We start from the raw sequence: 19189 nt of genomic DNA, 5'->3' as shown, positions 1-19189 counted from the left end.
TTGAAACAAGGACAAATAATGCCCTTTAGAGGGCAACAATTTACCACTAGAGATGCTTTTAGTGTAAAAAATTGAGTTTGGTCGGGTTGTAGTGAGTTTTTGTAAATAAAAACTTGGGTTATGTTTGTTGTGAACAGTAGTAGTCTAATGTAATGTTTGGTATGCATGAATGAGAGTTGTAATAGAATGGACTATTATGATGGAATGAAAAAAAATGTGTTAGATTAGTTAATGGAATGAAATTATCCATTACCATGGCCATTCCATTCCACCTAAAACACCTCAAATTCATTCCATCCACCCCATGTTTTTTGTCATTTCATCCCTCTTGTAAACTATATCACCTCCACCACTCTCCTACCACCACTAGCCATTTCCTTCTCACCACCACCATCACCACCCACTGCTGCCGCCTACCATCACTACCATTCACCTCCGCCACCCTCCACCACCACCATCAGCTTTCGCCGCCCACCACAACCACCACCCGCCTCTGCCTCCACCACCACCAACCATCGCTTCCAGCCATAACCACCACCGCTTGCCATCCGCTGCTTACCACCGCCCACCATCACCACCTGCCACCACCAACAATCGCTCCCTGCTCCCGCCCATCTCCACCGCCACCACCCACCACCACCATTAATGCTCGCTGCCACCACCACTCATTACCATTTTTATTTTATTCTAATTTTTCTATCTTACCAAAAAATAAAAACTAATAACCCATTTCATTCCCACATGATAACCAAACATGTCAATGAAATCGTAATGATCCATTCCATTACCTTGTCTATTCCATTCTCTCGCTCATTTCATTCCATCACCCATTCTATTACCCCATACCAAACAGACCCTAAGAGTTATCTTTAGTGACCTAATCAATCAGATTGATAAGAACAAAAGATGACTCCAGGAATTATTTTTATGGCATAAATGCAACAAAACCCGACCTATTCGTAAGTAAATAAGGTGAAACTGTCAACTGTAAATAAGTAAATGAGATGAAACTGTCACCTGCAATATTGTTGCTACAAATCACTGTGTGAAAAAGGAAAACATTATGATGAATAACACAAGAAAAAATATTGCAAAGTAATTCACTCTGCATCACAGATTGCATTTTATGATTTATAATCTGCAGACACTAAACATGTGTTTTGGATCAACCCAACCCAACCCAACCCAACCCAATCCGTACAAAGTACCCCCTTTTGACCCGTTATCAAATCTGCCCATTATGTCGGTTCTAGTGTATGAATTTATCTTTGTCAACTGACAGCTGCAAGAGCGGGAAGTGGTTGGCCAGCAATAACATCATAGCAACGTTTGCAAAGGGTAGGATGATCGATAAACGAACCAACTTGAGGTGAAAAATTCCAGCATCTTTCGCATTTTATCCCTTCAGCACGTGATACTCCGATCCATATTTTATTTTCTCCTTGAATCAAATATTCTCCGGAGTATGGTATATTTTTGGTTGCTAAATCATCCAATGTAGAAAGAATCTCAACCTGCAGTTTGACCAGTTAACTTTTTAAACAACTTCCATAAAATCATAATCTTTTCTTCCTAATCATGATTTATTAGGTCAACTCCGTTTTGGGGCACACTAAAAATGATCCATTTTAACCTAACTCTTTCTGGCCCGTTAAACAGTAATACCTGAGATGTTATGAATATGCGATGCAATGAGTCAGCATCAACTTTAGCTTCACACATGTTCCTTAATCTCACAGCAAGATTATCATCAGAGCTATGAAGGTACACCTTTGCCTCCAAGCTGGAACCAATAAGTTTGCCGGTCCGAGCACTTTCCAAAGCTTTATTTACCTCAGTTCTCAACTACCAAATTCATATAAAGCAAATTTAATAAATAATCAATAAATATAAAAATATTCAAAAATATTTTTTAGGCTACCTCAAGTATTTTCCCCCAAAAATCTATTTCTTCCTCAGGAAAAGCAAGCCATCTGTCATTGACTTCAGGCCAGTTTGACTCAAAAACGAATTTTGCCATGTCAGCGTTGCCAATACTATATACAAAAGGAAGATTTTGCCACACGTCTTCAGCCAGATGAGGTAGTATTGGAGCGATTACTTTCACGATTGACAGTAGATGAGCTGCCAGGACTGTTTGGCAACTTCTCCTTGTGAAACTTGAAGCCCCCCTGAGATAAAAGGCAGCATCTCAAAGTCAACTCATGTTGACTGTAAACAAAGTCGAACTTTATTAAATCGCAAGAATTTTTTTACCCAACGTAAAGGCGGTCTTTGGCAACATCAAAATAGAAATTTGAGAGATCCACAATAGCAAACCGTTGAATGATCTGAAATGAAACAATTTACACTTAACCAATTACAGTTAATCAATAAAAAATCTTTAAAACCAAGAAATCAAACAAATTCTTACCTGGAATATTTTGAAGAACTGATAGCTTTCATAGCTTTCTTTAATATTTTTCACAACACTTTCAAGCTGAAACAGAGCATGCTGATCGATCTCGGGAAGTTCATCATACGCAATGGAATTTTCAGCCTGAAATATATAATACAACGCATAAAATTTATTTGCATTAAATACAAATCAAAGGAATATTTTCAAAATAAGACATACTTTCCAATCATGAAGATTTCCCAAAAGAAACCGTAAAGTTCCTCTTAATTTTCTATAAATATCAGACATTTGGCGAAGTACTTGAGGACCAATCAAAACATCTCCTGTATAATCTACACTTGAGACCCAAAGCCTAAGTACATCTGCTCCATAAGAAGGTGCTACCTGGAAGAAAGTAAAAAGACTAATTCAATATAAACAGATTATTATAAGTATAATAATTACTGCAAAACCACCACTAACCTCTTGATTCTTCCCTCCTTCGATTATGGTACGTGGGTCAACGACATTACCCAATGATTTACTCATTTTTAAACCCTTCTCATCAAGCACAAATCCGTGTGTTATAACTCCAGCATATGGAGCTTTTCCTGTAATATTAATTAAAATAATAAAACAAGATTCATTAAAGAATTATAATAGTAGCAGCAAATGAAATGTTGTTAGATTAAGAATGTGTACCTTTTGTTGCAACACTAGTCAATAAAGAACTTTGGAACCAACCCCGATGCTGATCTGTACCTTCAACATACAAATCTGCAGGAAAACTAAGCCCATTTCTAGTCCCCAAAACCGCGGCCCATGAAGAACCTGCAAATATAGCTCATTTTTAGCGTTGTCCAATTACTCTCGTTTAACCAGTAATCATTAATTAATATACCTGAATCAAACCAAACATCCATTGTATCGGTTCCTTTCACATAATCTGATGCTTTATCACGATAACTCTCAGGAAGCAATTCTTCTACTGACATGTACCACCATGCATCACTGCCCTTTTGGGATATAATTGCTGCCAAATATAACCATAATAATATAATTTCACTTTAAAATATGTATTTAATTCTTTTATTGCCTTACATTTGATATGATCAATTGTTTCTTCGTTTAGCAGGGGCTCTTTCGTCTCTGCATGATAGAAAACTGGAATCGGGACGCCCCATGTCCTCTGGCGCGATATACACCAATCTGAACGGCTGGAAGTCATTGTAGATATTCTGTTTTCTGCCTGAAAGACAAAACAGATAATAACAATAATAATGATAACTATGATTAGGATTTATTGATCATATCAGCAATCTTCAATTTCCAAAATAGAAAGCATATATGTATAATACCTGAGATGGGGTCCATGTAACTTGATTAATGGCATTCATAGCAGACTCACGGAATCCTTCAACAGAAGCAAACCATTGTGCGGTTGCCCTAAAAATTGTAGGCTTTTTTGTTCGCCAATCATATGGATACTTGTGCTCTAAAGTTTAATAAAGAATAGCATTTAAACTAGAACTTCTAGTAAACCATTTCAATGGTGTAACAACTAAATTTGTTTATCACTTACTGTAAGGTTCCACCATAACAATTGATAAACGTTCATCCAAGTGATTAATAACAGCAGCATTTCCATCACCTAACACATCAAGTCCACTAAATATCCCAGCTTCTTCAGTGAACTTTCCTTCATCATCTACTGGGGATACTATAGGCAAACCATATTTTAAGCCTGTTATATAATCATCCTGCCCGTGACCCGGGGCCGTGTGAACAAGCCCGGTTCCTGACTCTGTTGTAATATAATCTCCACCAATCACAACAGGACATTCTTGGCCGTTTATTGGGTGTGCATATCTTTTTGTACCGATATTATACATATAACTAGGTTAGTATGTGCCGTTCAAAAAAAAAAACTAGGTTAGTATGTAGTTTAATAAAAGTCATTCAGTTAATTCAAACATTAAGGACCTGTAGTTTTCAAGATCTGAACCAAAAACTGTTTTCTTAACAGCAAGCTTCACATTCCATTTGGCTTCAAGTGTTGGCACAAGATCTAATGCAACTATGAAAAAGGGTGTCTCGCTGTCTTTTAAAACATTACCAAATCTCCTATTTTTGTCTTCAGAAGATGAAGCAATATCAGGTGAAACGGGCAGTACTTCAACAACCGCGTATTGGAGCTTTGGATTCACCGCAACAGCTGCAAAATAAAAAAGGAAGAAAGAAAATATAAACATGTGATTATATATTTATACATAGATAAGCTTATAAACTTACACGCACAAACACATACCAGCATTTGCAGGAATAGTCCAGGGAGTAGTGGTCCAAATTGCAAGAGACAATTTGGGAAGAAATTCATCTAGTAATCCATCTTTAGTTGGAGTTTTTAATATTTTGAAAACTGCATACATGCTCTTTGAAACATGACCTTCAGGATACTGCATTAAAGGGTCAAACAGAGTGATAATATTTCAGAAGCCCAAGAAGCTTTAACATCTATATGAAAAAGTTACATTGATTAAATAGATCTTATTTATTATTTATGTAGGAAGAGTTAATATTAGATCAAATAAGAGGCTGTAAAATTAACTTACCTCTAACTCAGCCTCTGCAAGAGCAGTGCGGGATGAAGGACTCCAGTGAACTGGCTTTCTCCCTCGATATATGAATCCTTTGAAAACCATTTGCCCAAACACTTCAATCTAAAGGCCAAAAGGAGAAAATTACAAAGATAATGATAACATAGCAAATAGAAATAGCCTAGGGGTGATACTAGTTTAAGCTTAATTACCTGAGCAGCCTCATATTCTGGATCAAGAGTTAGATAAGGGTTATCCCAGTCAGCCCATACTCCAAATCTCTGTTGACAGAAAGTAATGAAACTTTAATGTTCTATCAATCCTTAAAGATAACCTTAAAACAAGTATAATAGCTGTTTAAACTGACCTTGAATGATGCCATTTGTGCCTTCACAGTTGCTTTGGCAAATTTAGCAGCTTTTGCTCTCAATTTTAATGGTGTTAGCTCCTTTCGTGTTTCTTGGTCCAGAGACTGCAATACTAAGATAATTTAACAGAAAATTACCAATTATTAAAGCTAGAAGCTTCCAGAAAATTTTCAACTTAATACACAAGGACAAACTATCACTTGCCTTTTAACTCAATTGGCAGACCATGACAGTCCCACCCGGGAATGTAATTAACTTTACAGTTTTGAAGAAGCTGTCATAAAAGCCAAAAAAAAAATAGCAAAAGTTCAGATGCACATTCACCATATTCACTGTATTAATACTTTATATATAGGGATTGTTGGATCAAATACAAATGAAATTAACGTGCTAAATGTGAGAATCAAGTAGAGTAATTATATATACAAGTAGAGTAATTATGTAATTACTCTACTTGATTCTCACGTTCAACACGTTAATTTCATTTGCACATTAACCTTCCCCTATATATATATATATCACATAAAGTGCCTCATTCTTGCACATATATCAAGTTAACATTGCAACTATACCTTATATCGGTTAATAATATCCTTCAAAATCTTGTTTAATGCATGCCCCATGTGTAAATCACCATTAGCATATGGAGGGCCATCATGAAGAATAAAACTCGCCTGTCAAAAGAAAATCAATATTATACAAGATTTTAGATAAAACTTTGTAACACAAAAGACGAACTCAAGTAAGCTTCAAAACTGACCCCATTATTCCTTTCAGCAACTTTCTTAAAAACCTGATTTTCGTCCCATAATTTCTGGATTTCGGGTTCCCTAACAGCTGAATTAGCCCTCATCCCAAACGTTGTTTTGGGAAGGTCAACGGTATGCTTGTACTTACCATCTCCTTGCTTTGTTCCTAACACATGGAATACACATCAATCAGTTATAGACTTACAAGTCAAATGTGGTCAAAGGTCTGTACAAATTGTAACCAAGTTTGTACCTTTGGCTTCTTTCTTGGCAGCCATCACAGGTCCACGAGACCTACGTTTCGACTGAGTGCAAAGCGCACTCCTAGGATTAATATGACAATATGTAAAATCGAAGAGAGACGAGAGCTCAATCGCAGAGCGTCTTTGGAAATCATTGATGCTAAAAGAAGATGTTTTTCTCAATGATGAGCAACTTCTCAATGACAGAACCTGCACAGTTATGTCAAGAACGAATTGACATGACTCACCAAAACGTAAAACACACACAAACGATTATTGAATAACTCTCAATATATTATATTGAAAATACAACTCGGTTTATATAGACCAACCCTTACCTATTTTAATTACAATTCAATTAGGAAACTAATTTGCTAACCAAGACATTACCTATTATAATTACAAATCAATTACGAAAGACAACCAACTACCACTGACTTGTCAATATTACTTCATCAAGTTCACCAACTTGTGACTTGGAGTACGAAATTACCAACATATTGCACATCATAAATAGATAAATAAATACCATGTAAATATCAACACAGCATATGAAACTTGAGTTGCAATAATTAAAAAAATATCATACAAACTAGGGATGTGCAAGAAACCGAAAAAACCGATCCGAAACAAACAAAAAGGACGGTTTGGTTTTATATTTTTGTAAAAACCGAACTAACGGTTCGGTTTTGCTTTTGCATGTAATAGAAAACGAAAAAAAACGAACCGAACTGAACTGAACCGAATTTCTAGATTTTCATTTTTCGTATTTTTTTAGATTAGTAACTTGTAAGAATTTAATAAATATGTAACTCAAATATTTTTTGCAAAATGTATAATAGTCAATTAGTTAATGATAAACAAACTTATTTATAACTAAATTCATTATTTTTGGGCAACCCGAAAAACCGAACCCGAGTGATTTCAAAAATCCAAAAACCAAAAGTTTGGTTTTAGCCCAAAACCGCACCTAACCGCACCAAGTTCACCTATTATAAACCAAGAAATCAGTCTCCTTATAACCACTTATTAAAAATGCGTAGCTTTGAACAGGCATTTAGTCGAACAGTTGGTGTGCAAGTCAATTAACAAGAGGATTCCTTAAATTACAGAACTGGGCTTTGAAATTATGAACTCAAACACAAACACAAACATGTATGAATAATACTTACGGTGTGAGAAGTTTGCATCGCCATTGTTGATGAATTTGGTGATGTGAATTGATGCTACAAGTTGTGAGCTTTCATTAAGAACGAAAGGTTTTGTTTGGATAAGTGTAAAGTGATGGCAGAGCAGCTTGTTTCTCTGCAAGAGGATGTTAATGTTAAGATTAATGAATCATCATCATCATCATCATCATCATCATTTGTTATTCCATTTGGTTCAATCTATGTCATTGAAGTGTATGTGTTGGGATAGATAATATTAATATCCTAAATTAAATGTGTCCCTCAAAACAATATTATTATTATACCTTTTTTTTATTGTAGAATTTTAATAATAATTTTTTAAAGGAATAATATTAAAGAGTGAAAATGGCTACTTACAAGACGCAAGGAGCGCAACAACGTATAATAAAAGAAAAATAAACTTCACGAGGCGAAAACATATAACAAACAATAATGAGAAATTCACAAAATTCTAAGTTTGAACGCTGATTTCTGTTCTTCACCCATAAAAATGATGTATATTTTATGTCATTTACCATCTTCGACACTGAAGGAGGAACATCGTTAAAAATAAAATCATTTCTTGATTTCCAAATCATCCAACACGTGACCGCCGATATAGATTGAATAGCTAGACATTCCTCTTTATTGTTTTTATGCTTACTTGGAAAATCGAGGATATCTTTCACCGAATCGAAATATACAAGATTTGGTAATCTAACCCAATCATGAATAATCGACCAAACCCATTTAACGATTATTTATTCACGTTTTTTAAATTGTAAATAATCAACAAAAAAATAGATTTAAATTTAGGAAGTATTGAAATATTACACGAAAGTTAACAAGTATGTAAGTGAGAGAATGATAATGATAATGTCGGGCCCTAACTCACATGCCGTTATCTATCTCTTCTAATAAAAGCATACCAATTTTGCCACTTGTCAATACTATAGCCCTCATCACCTTTTTTTTCAACCAATTTTCATATATGGTCCTTATCTTTTAAGTTATTACAATATATGATATTAAAATTATTGGTTTTTTTCAACTAAATCAATTACTACATATAATAAGTATTCTCTATATGGATTAACAAGAGACGATTAGTGAATTTTGTAGTGTTAATTAAAGTGTTTATTATGGATTATATTTAAAATAATAAACAATAAACATTCGATTCATAATATGTGGAATGAGAACAATCGACTTTGACTAAATCCTGATAACGTTAGCGGCTAAGACTTAGCCTTTAATGCCTAAAAATACATATGATTATAAAACTAAAAGTTTTCAGGTTGACCCGAAACCTAGAATTTGGACCCAAGAACCAACCGAAATTACTTCGGTTTAGGTTTGGGTTAGTATTTTCTTGGGTTCTAGTTTCCCGGGTTGGGTTAATTTGGGTTTAGGCACGGGTTTTCTTTGGGTTGGGTTTCATGTTACGGGTAAAAGTGATAGCCCCACTTTCAACGATTATAAATAAGAATCATTACCTTCACTTTATGCAACTTTAAATGTTTTAATATTTTTCTAACTCAGAAAAATCACTATTGTTTAAACATGGCTTTAATGTTAGTATGCATTTTTCATTTTTCTGACAATTACATTCATATTAAATAAACAAATTATTTTGTTATATTTATATTTTCGGTTTTTATGTTGCTTGATTATACAATTTTTGATTGTAAAATATAAAGTCAATTAAAAATTTGTCATACACAGAATATTAATGACAATAAATTTATCAATTTCAAATTGTAAATATTCCAAGACAGAATTACAAATTTTGCCCTTTAAACATTTACGATTTATGGATTAGGTCCTTTAAAAAGTTTACTTGCAGGCAGTGTCCTTTACAAGGCATGTTTGTTTGATTTTAGTCATTTAGACTAACGAACATCCACAAACCCAGTTAAGTGCCAGCATGCAAAAAACATGTGATGGGTAAAACGGTAATTAAACAATTACAAAGATAATAAAAAAAACTACTTAATTCTATCAAAGATAAATAAATGGTGGACCCACATTATCTTCATCTCCCTCACCTCACCCATCAAAGGACACAGTTCACGGTAATTCATCTTCAAACTAAATTGAACCTAACACCACACAACCACCAAGAACATCACACACAAACAACCACCGCTACCACTATCTGAAGCACACATCCAGCCTAAACACTAACTTGAGTTGTATGTTCCCGGTTTGAAGAATCGGTGGCCATAACCGCCGGAACCACCGTCGGTGACAACCACATACCACCACCACAAATTTTGCCTGAACGGTGAGACCCATTTCAGGTTCGATTTCCAGATTCAGGTTTAGAGTTGGTGTACCTCCGGTTTAGTCCGATTTAGGTCCAATTATGGGTCTTTTTTCCCCCTAATTTGTTACATTCTTTACAAAAATTGGGGGAAATCAAAGGTGGAACGACGAGGCGGTAGAGGTGGTGTTTGGTTCAAAATCAAGCTTGTGTTACTATTGATTTGCACCGTCATCCTAAAAACACCATATCCGTCGGTGATGTTTTATGCTGAGGGAGGTTGAGGTGCTGTGGCTATGTGACGGTGAAGGATGATTCCGGATTTAAGATTAAGCAGGAGGCGGCAATAGCTTAGTTCACCGTCTTAGCCAATCCTACGGCGGTGGTTTCGAGAATGACAACGGTGGCCGGAGTGGTGGTGGTGGTGGTGGTGGTTGAATGGTGGAAGACCAAAAGGTTTTATCCGATGGTGATAAAGATGGATATCTATTTTGTTGAAGACAATGAAAATAATTAGTGGGACCCATATTAATTAAATAGTTTTTTTAATTTAAGCATATGTGTAATTACCATTTTACCCATCACATGTTTTTCACATGCTGGCACTTAACTGGGTTTTTGGATGTTCGTTAGTCTAAAGGACTAAAATCAAACAAACATGCCTTGTAAAGGATACCGCCTGTAAGTAAACTTTTTAAAGGACCTAATCCATAAAACGCAAATGTTTAAAGGACAAAGTTTGTAATTCTGTCAAGATTCCAAGGATGATTATATCATTAAAGTTCAGGCATATGGTTTTTGTGATAATCATGTTTTTTTTATAAAATGAGCAGAAGTTTTCAAATGACATCATATTAATTGATTAAAAGCTATGATATTTTATGTGTATGAATATTATTTTTTATTAGTATCATGGATATATGTTATCATTTATTTAAAGTTGGTATGTACTTGGAAAACCTTTTTTGTCACACGGAAAATTATGTATAGCTATATCAAGAGATATGAGCAGGCCTATATGTTACTTTATTAAGAGTTACAAGCAGACATGAACTAAAAATTTTGATTTTTGATAAACAATGTATACATGCTAATACATTTACAAATGTAATGTAAAAAGTTTTTACCTATTTGTAACATATTTGTGTAATCTTAGTTATGCAATTTCTGTAATTTTAATTTAATTGTAATTGTATTAACAATATATGATCAATTTGTTAACTGTATTTCACTTAATGGTCAAAGTTTAAAATTTTCAACAATTACCCATGTAATACACGAGCCTCAAACTAGTTAGTATATATACCAAGTAAAGTTACATGTTATGATCAAGATGTAATGAGACTCATACTGACATAATCATAATAAAAGCTATGATTAATAATCCAATTAATGCTCGTATAGTATCCACGTCACGCAACTTGTCATGTAGAACAAGCACCGTTGGTACCCCAAACTTGGCCTTGACCCGCATTCATCAAATCAATAAAAAATGTTATTTACCTAATTTAGTTTTTACCCATCCAATTAATTACAAGATACAATTGTAAAATTATAACTTTTTTTTCTCTCTTATATAAACTCTTCAATTTATTTCTTGTATCTTGCTTTCATTCATGCTCAATTCATCCAAGAATCTATCCACATTCATCAAATCAATAACAAATCACAAACCTTTTTATCATCATCATCAATCAAGATGCACATCAAGTACCACCCCTGTTCCAACTCATAACCAAATTTCACACCTTATACTAGACCAAAACTCACCCACTGAAGCCCTCAACACTTTCAGATGGGCATCCAAACTCCCCCATTTCACACACTCCCAATCCACCTACAGAGCCTTAATCCACAAGCTCTGCGTTTTCCTCCGTTTCGACACCGCCCACCAACTGCTCGACGAAATGCCCAGCTCAATCGGGCTGCCACCAAACGACGATATCTTCATCACCATTGTCCGTGGGCTGGGCAGAGCCCGAATGATCCGAGAACTGGTTAAAGTTCCTGACTTGGTTACAAAATTCGAAGTCACGCCCACGGTGAAAGTTTATAATTCGATACTCGACGTTCTTGTTAAAGCGGATATTGATATAGCTAGGGGGTTTTATAGAAGGAAGATGATGGGGTGTGGTGTTAAAGGTGATATGTACACTTATGGTATATTGATGAAAGGACTTTGTTTAACGAACCGCATATCGGATGGTTTTAAGCTTCTGCAGACCATGAAGAACAAAGGCGTGACGCCGAACGCTGTTGTGTACAACACGCTGCTTCATGCTCTTTGTAAAAATGGAAAACTTGGGATTGGGCGGGCTCGGAGCTTGATGAGTGAGATGGTGGATCCGAATAGTGTTACTTTTAATATTATGATAAGTGCGTATTGTAATATAGATAATCTAATACAAGCACTTGTGATGCTTGAAAAAAGTTTCGATCTTGGGTTTGTTCCTGATGTTATTACAGTCACTAAAGTTATTAAAGTTTTATGTGATAAAGATCGTGCGATGGAAGCGGTGGAAGTTTTGGAACGGGTGGAGAAGAAAGGCGGTGAGGCTGATGTGATTGTTTACAACACTTTGATAAAAGGTTTGTGTAAGTTAAAGAAAGCAAAGGCTGCGGTTAGGTTCTTGAAGGAGATGGAGATGAAAGGGTGTCTTCCGACTGCAGAGACTTATAATGCTTTGATATTTGGGTTCTGTGAGTCGGGTTTGTTGGATTCGGCTCTTGATATGTTCGATGAGATGAAAACGGTTGGAATTGGTTGGAATTTGGTGACGTATGATACGCTAATCGGTGGATTATGTTCAGGAGGAAGGATAGAAGATGGTTATATAATTATGGAAATCATGGTGGATAAAGGTAATGCTCCTGATTATGTTTTGTGGAATTCTGTAGTTGAATCACTTGCTAAAGAATCAGGCTGGTTAGGGAACGAAAATTCGTGTTTTGTGAATGATTTGTTGGAATGGATTATTAAGAACTAGTTAAAAGTTGGTTTATACATGTTTAAAGTATTCTAAATCATGTGTTTGTGCAATGGTTTTCGCAGTCTCTACTTAAAAATTGGTTATTGGTTTAGAAGATGAACATTTAGTCCTGTAGTTTACTTTCTCGGGCGTTATAATGCCAAAATTTGAGATAAACGTGATTAGTTTGTATGATCACACTTACAAACCCGAATTTTGCACCATGTTTGTGCTTATCATGAATCTTGACTTTTTATTTATACTCTTTCAAGGTGTATTCTTGCACATCAAGGTGCGTAATAAAAGTTTTTCACGACAACGTTTAAATACTATATGTAAATGGTAAAACTAGATTTGTTGCTTTAAGGGAGACGATACCAAGACCGCCTATAGGATTCAGTATAACAACCCTATCCCAAGCAACCCAATGTATTTTTGAGTTTGAGTTCTTTCTCCCCAATGGAATTTCTTCCAAACTTTCCCCAAGACATCTATGATAGTATGATGTGAGTACAGGCTTTAAATACAAAGTAGTACAATGGGAGACTCCCTACAATCACTACGGGCAATCCGACATGAGTACATGACTCATAAGGATAGTGTCTTTGATTTCTACATGGAAAGCTTTGATTCAATAGTTTCAATGACCGGCCTCCAGTTTTTCATGAGTTCATGTTGTTTCACCGGTAAGCCCAAATAGTTAAATGCCAAAGATACTTGAATGTTTGTCACGTTTCCAAATTCAACCACAACAATAGAAACATCCTAGTATTATTTTGAAAATAAATAGCAAACTCTATTTTATAGTTGGCATTATTTGTATAGAACAAGGGAGAGAGTACCAAACCATTGCTTGATGCCATTAAATACTCCCAATTATACTCAAAAAAATCCAAGATTTATTATATAAGACTATGTGTAGTGGTTAACATCTCATATATTTTACCTTTAAACCATTTATGATTTAATACACTCACGCTCCATTCACGTCCATAATGAAATAGCATTCAACGTCTCTACAAATTTGATATAACATAAACGCTAAACCATAACACACAGTCTTATGGTTTATGGTTAGATCTTCAATGATTAACTAAGAGAACATGATCTCAACTAATAGGCAGTTTAACTCATTTAAATAATAAAACTTATTACCAACACAACTACACAACAACATGATTATCATCATCAGACAAACACAAACACAAACCCAAAACACAAACCCAAACACAAACCAAACTCACAAGCAACAACCTTATTCCCATCAAACCAAATTCAAACTCACAATGGCGGGTACCGCCGCCGCCTCCATTCTCCCGCCACCGCCAACCACCGCACACATTTCAGCTTCCTCTCTTCCGTCATCATTCACATCACGAACAAGACGCACCAATCACCTCCGTAAAAAGATTCTTAAAACCCTAGAAAACAAACCTTATCCAGACCCACATATTCCGCTCAAACCCATCACAATACCCATCCAAGAAACCCTGCAGCCTGTTGAATCGGATCAGTTTTCGGTATCCGAAAGCCCCGGGTTCGTCGATAGCGTTTTTGATACTTTTTCAACTAGGTCGGTTACTAAAATCGGGTTGTATTTGGTTGGGGCTTTTATATTTCAGACAGTTTGTGCTGTTATGATATTCGGGTCACAGGATTTAGACGATAAAGATGAGAACTTGATCGAAAAGAAGTCGAATTTGTTGTTGAGTCAGAATCAAGATTCTAATCAAGATTTTAAGCAAGGTATTATAGGAATGAAATCGGGTGACGGGTTGGAAATCGATAATAGGATAATTGAGATTCAAGAAATGGCGAGGCGGGCTCGGGAGCAGGAACGGGTGGAGGGGAAGAGGAAAGGGTTAGTTGAGGAAGAAGATGAGGATGGTGAGCATGAGCCGGTTGATCAAACCGTGAAGAAGAAGGAGATAGATGATCGGTTAAATAAGTTGAGGAAAAGTTTAGAAGTGGAGTATCAGAAACCAGGAGCTAAGGTTTCGAGAAACGAAGATGGTGTTGGGAATGATGTTGATGAGGATTTGTTGATGTTTAAAAAGAAGTATAAGTTTAAAAGTCCATCGGATGATTCAGGAGATAAGCCGAAGGGATTTGGTGGAATAAAAGATGTTGATGTTGCTAATGGGACTGCAATAAATGGTGTTAGTGATAGTACACTAAATACGGATGAAGTTAGAGAAACTAAAACCGAATCGATAGCAGGTATGCTATATAATCTATATGTATATTTGTGGCATTTATGATTGTTATTTTGTTAGTATAAATGTATAATATCTTGCTAATTCTTTTGTAAGGGTTAGTTACACCAACTGTCACTTGGTTTCACCTTCTTGTTATCATATACATGAAAAAAATGTTTTTTGGTCGATTTATGTAACATGCTTTAATTGTTTACCATTGTATACATGTTCTATAGCATGTAAAATGCGTGGCGCATCATCAGATACATGCTATAGAAAGTTAGTGGAAGAAAATTGAAAGTTTGTTACACAGTACATACAAATTACAATGGTGGAAAGATATGCTTTTTACGCATGCTGACAAAAGGCGAAAGTAAGTTACATGTTGGTGTGATTAACCGTGTTATTTCTCTTTGTTAATTATTTAATACATAGGTACTTCAAAGGAGCCTAAATATGATAATCAAACAAGTAAAGCCGAGAAGTCAGGAAAGTCAAGCAACCTGGAGACTAAAAAGTCTCGAGGCTTCGGTAAAGAAAGCAGTGATGCTGCAATAACTGCCAAACAAGACAACAATAATGGTAGTTTAAAGGGCAAAAAAGGCGGGATTAAAAGAATTGCCAGAACACAAACTAACTTTTGGTGGACTAGTCTGCCTGTTGTTATGGTATGCATTTAACACGTAAAGCGTTAACTTTCCCACACCTAGATTTTGAACAACTGCGAGCATTGAAGTTTTAAAATATTATACAATCTTGTTCCTGCTGAATTGATTTGTGGGTTGTTTTTATCAGGCTGTTGGCATGCAACGTCGTAATGATGGTGAAGGACTATTTAGTATAAAGAACGCTTCTGGATTACAGCACGTTGTTGCTTTTGAAGATCGTTCTGATGCCACAAACCTAGCTTATCTTCTGGAATCTGTCTTTGAAGATCTACAAGATTTCAGCACGAATATCACACCATTATTAACAAATGTAAGTATCAAAACACAATCTTTATGGCATCAATTGTTAAGTGATTTAAATGTGTGTTTGAAACTGATCGCTAAGATTGTGACATTAGAACATTTTTTAATCTCTTTCAGGAGGTAGAACAGGATGTTAAATCACAGAAAATGAAGGTAGTTGTAGTGAAGAAAGGTCAACTTAAGCTCTATGTTGGTCAACCACTTGAAGATGTCAAGTCAGCCTTGCGCGCATTGATAGACCAACAAAGTGAATAAACACATTGATGCACATTCATTCATGTTTGTGATCATATTTGTTCTGTTTCAGCGTGTTCATTATTAAATTTGAATAGATTGATTTGGTGTGAACATTTTATTCTTATTGAAAACAGATTAAAGTGTAAAGTGTCATTTTCGCCCCTTATGTTTGGTCAGTTACGTAACTTTAAAACAAAATATTTTGTTTTGCAAATGGACTCTTGAGGTTTCTAAATCTTGCCATTTTTGTTTGTTTCACCTGACTCCATTAGTTTTTTAACATTAAGTCATGGGTATCTTAGCCCTTTAACTTGTTTGGATGAAAATGACAATTGTAATCAAACCTTAGGAATGATTTTATAAGATTGATATTTAATAGTTAAGCAAGCATTTCAATATATATTTTATTGGAGCATTTCTAACAAGTTCTTCATATTATTGTGTGTGGGTTTCTTATATTATGTTATGTAGAGTAGTTAGTTGTAAGTGGTTAGGATTGTATTAGCTTCCTCTCTCCCCTAATTGCTTCCATCACGAACAAGACGAACCAATCACCTCTGTAAAAGATCCTCAAAACCCTAGAAACGAAACCTTAAGCGGGACCAACCTCACGATGAACCACAAAACCTGCGTGTTTTTTAGATATTCAAATTTGTATTTGGGCGTTGATGAATTTTATTTTTGGTCTAGTTTTAATGTCGTAACCTAATACCGTCCGATTTGCCTCGACTCATAGCCACGCAATGCAGGTTTTACTAACTGACTACAAATCATTTTAAATATGTTTATTTTTATTATAAACTAGTTTTTACCCGTTGCGTTGCGCTGGGCTGTTTTGGATATGTTTATGTACCCGTCGAGTGCGGCAATGGTCTTATGTGGGTTTGGTTGGTATGGGTTATGTTCGTAAAGATACCAACAATAAATTAAAAAAAAATTCAACCTGTCAACTCAAGAAACAGTAGCGCCGCTGGTATACGTTAATGCAAATAAAGTTAACATATTACAAATGGCGTAATGGTAACGACACTGATTTTCCCGCATGCATTGCGCGGAGATTTTGGTCGGTAAAACTAGGCGTTGCTGCAGTGAGTCAACGCGAATTCAGTCGGTATTAGCCACATCTGTTATGATACCGTAGCAAAACCCGAAAACAAATTCGTCAAATCAAAATAAAAGACCCCAAAAAAGTAGCTACACTTGTGTAACGTATTATTAAAATAAATTAACATATTTAAAACAATTTTTATTAGGTCCGTACAACCCGAGTGTGCAGTGGCAATTTGACGTATATACGGTCGGTGTCGGTTACGTTCGTAAATGTACTATAATTAACAAAAAAAAGTACGTCAATTTAACATTTTTAAAGACTTAACATATAAAATATTAAAATATATAAAACTGCTCATTAAGGACGAACGAACATACACAAACCTATCTGTACGGACGTTACCGGATGGATATTACCGAACGTAATCGAGCGGACGTTCACGAACACTATTGATGGACATGGCCTTTGTCCGTGTTCGTCCATTAAGCTTACCGAACGAAATTCATTTGTCCATGTCCGGTTAATTTATTAAACGGACAAAACACAAACGAACTTCTTGTCGAACGGACGACGGACGTCCGGTTCGCTTACAGCTCTAATTGAGGAGGTAACTTGCCACGAATTTGGTCGGTCTTAATTACGTACGTTACGATACTAGAACTACAAAAATGAAAAATCTAAAAATTAAGCTGGACCAACAACCAAATTTTATTATTATTATTATTATTATTATTATTATTATTATTTGGGGGGGGGGTCGGTAAACTTGCGCATTGGTAAAAACCAAGTGTTGTCGGTCATGGGCTTTGAATAAGGCCGCGAGTCTGTGCGAACTCAGTCGATTTATTTCAGGTCTGCTATGGTACCAGAACTAAAACAAAAAAAAAATGACATTTGATCGGTTTCTGTTACGTTTATTATAGTTATTTAACTAAAAAATAAAAATAAATAAAAAAGCAAAACTCAACGACCAATACGTGCCGCCAAGTGACCCAATAAACCACCAATAAGTCACTTGCGGCACCAAAGTTTTTATTTAATAATAACTAGTTTTTAACCCGGCGCGTTGCGCCGGGCAGGTCAGATAATGCGCAGGGAAGGTCATATTTGTTTATGTACCACTTGCGTTGCAGTTATGCATTACTATGAGTTCAGTTGATTAACATTTATAACATTAAAATATAAAAACACATTTGGTCAGTAAAACCCGAGTGTTGTCGGTTCCGGCGTTGTGGCGATGAGTCGATAAAACTCAGGTTTTGGTAAAACCTAAGCGGTTCCAGACATTGTGGCGGCGAGTCGACACGAATTCAGTCAGTATCAGTTACGTTCATTACCATTCCGGAAGTAAACAAAAAGTTTGGTAAAACTTGGGCATTGGTAAAAACCTAAGGTTGTTTGTCTCGTGCGTTTAAATGGCGAGTCGAGGCGAATAACCATAACAATACAAACTATGTAAGAGTCGAGGCGAATAACCATAACAATACAAACTATGTAACTAATTTGAACTTATTGAATACGGAGATGATCATGAGATTTCATTTTTGCACCTTGTACATATACTGCAATGTTTTAGACGATACGATTATAGTGATTTTGTTCGAAGCAAATCCTTCATTGTTTTTGTAAGTGTATATTGGTTATTGTTATCCAAAGTATAAAAGACAGTAATCAAGAAAAAAAGATCACTATCCTCAAAAGAACCTTACATACTTTCAAATCAAATGCAATTAACATCCCGTATATGTTTATGTGGCTATGTATAGTTCATAAGCTATGTTTAGATTGTTCAAATATATATAAACCAGGTGAATGAAAGACACAATCTAATATGCACAAAGAATAGAGTTAAAAAGAAACCACCCACAGACCTGGGCCCACCTAAACAGTAACACAAAAAAAAACCCACATTGATCTTGTACTTAAGAGACTCGAACCTGGGTTGCAAACAGGTAACCAAGTTCCAACCTAAGACAACACCATTCGACCAAGCTA

At 35.5% G+C, this 19189-nt stretch overlaps 3 protein-coding genes across 3 annotated transcripts; 2 read left to right on the top strand and 1 right to left on the bottom strand.

Annotated features, from left to right (window-relative positions):
- Positions 1-999: 999 nt before the first annotated feature.
- Positions 1000-7736, bottom strand: LOC143544496 (isoleucine--tRNA ligase, chloroplastic/mitochondrial-like). Its single transcript, XM_077036593.1, has 22 exons — positions 7506-7736; positions 6345-6543; positions 6103-6257; positions 5915-6016; positions 5547-5616; positions 5342-5454; positions 5187-5255; positions 4990-5097; positions 4686-4833; positions 4361-4592; positions 3960-4246; positions 3736-3872; positions 3479-3626; positions 3279-3410; positions 3080-3208; positions 2861-2988; positions 2618-2782; positions 2414-2539; positions 2257-2330; positions 1922-2171; positions 1666-1845; positions 1000-1514 (listed from the first exon to the last, which is right to left on the bottom strand). The coding sequence occupies exons 1-22, from the start codon at positions 7527-7529 to the stop codon at positions 1272-1274; spliced, it is 3219 nt and encodes a 1072-aa protein (XP_076892708.1). The 5' UTR covers positions 7530-7736; the 3' UTR covers positions 1000-1271.
- Positions 7737-11357: 3621 nt separating this feature from the next.
- On the top strand, positions 11358-12755 carry LOC143544484 (pentatricopeptide repeat-containing protein At2g17525, mitochondrial-like). Its single transcript, XM_077036583.1, has one exon. The coding sequence runs from the start codon at positions 11385-11387 to the stop codon at positions 12753-12755; it is 1371 nt and encodes a 456-aa protein (XP_076892698.1). The 5' UTR covers positions 11358-11384.
- A 1201-nt stretch (positions 12756-13956) lies between these two features.
- LOC143544483 (uncharacterized) lies at positions 13957-16287 on the top strand. Its single transcript, XM_077036582.1, has 4 exons — positions 13957-14957; positions 15371-15603; positions 15731-15913; positions 16024-16287. Exons 1-4 carry the CDS (start codon positions 14024-14026, stop codon positions 16159-16161), a joined length of 1488 nt encoding a protein of 495 aa, XP_076892697.1. The 5' UTR covers positions 13957-14023; the 3' UTR covers positions 16162-16287.
- The last annotated feature ends 2902 nt before the right edge of the window (positions 16288-19189 follow it).

Source organism: Bidens hawaiensis, unplaced genomic scaffold (assembly GCF_021521415.1).
Source record: "Bidens hawaiensis isolate Kalapana, Puna unplaced genomic scaffold, B.hawaiensis_p1.1 tig00013584_1, whole genome shotgun sequence".
In the NCBI taxonomy this organism is placed as follows: domain Eukaryota; kingdom Viridiplantae; phylum Streptophyta; class Magnoliopsida; order Asterales; family Asteraceae; genus Bidens; species Bidens hawaiensis.
The sequence above is the reverse complement of the archived record's forward strand: the minus strand, read 5'-3'. Positions and strand labels throughout refer to the sequence as shown.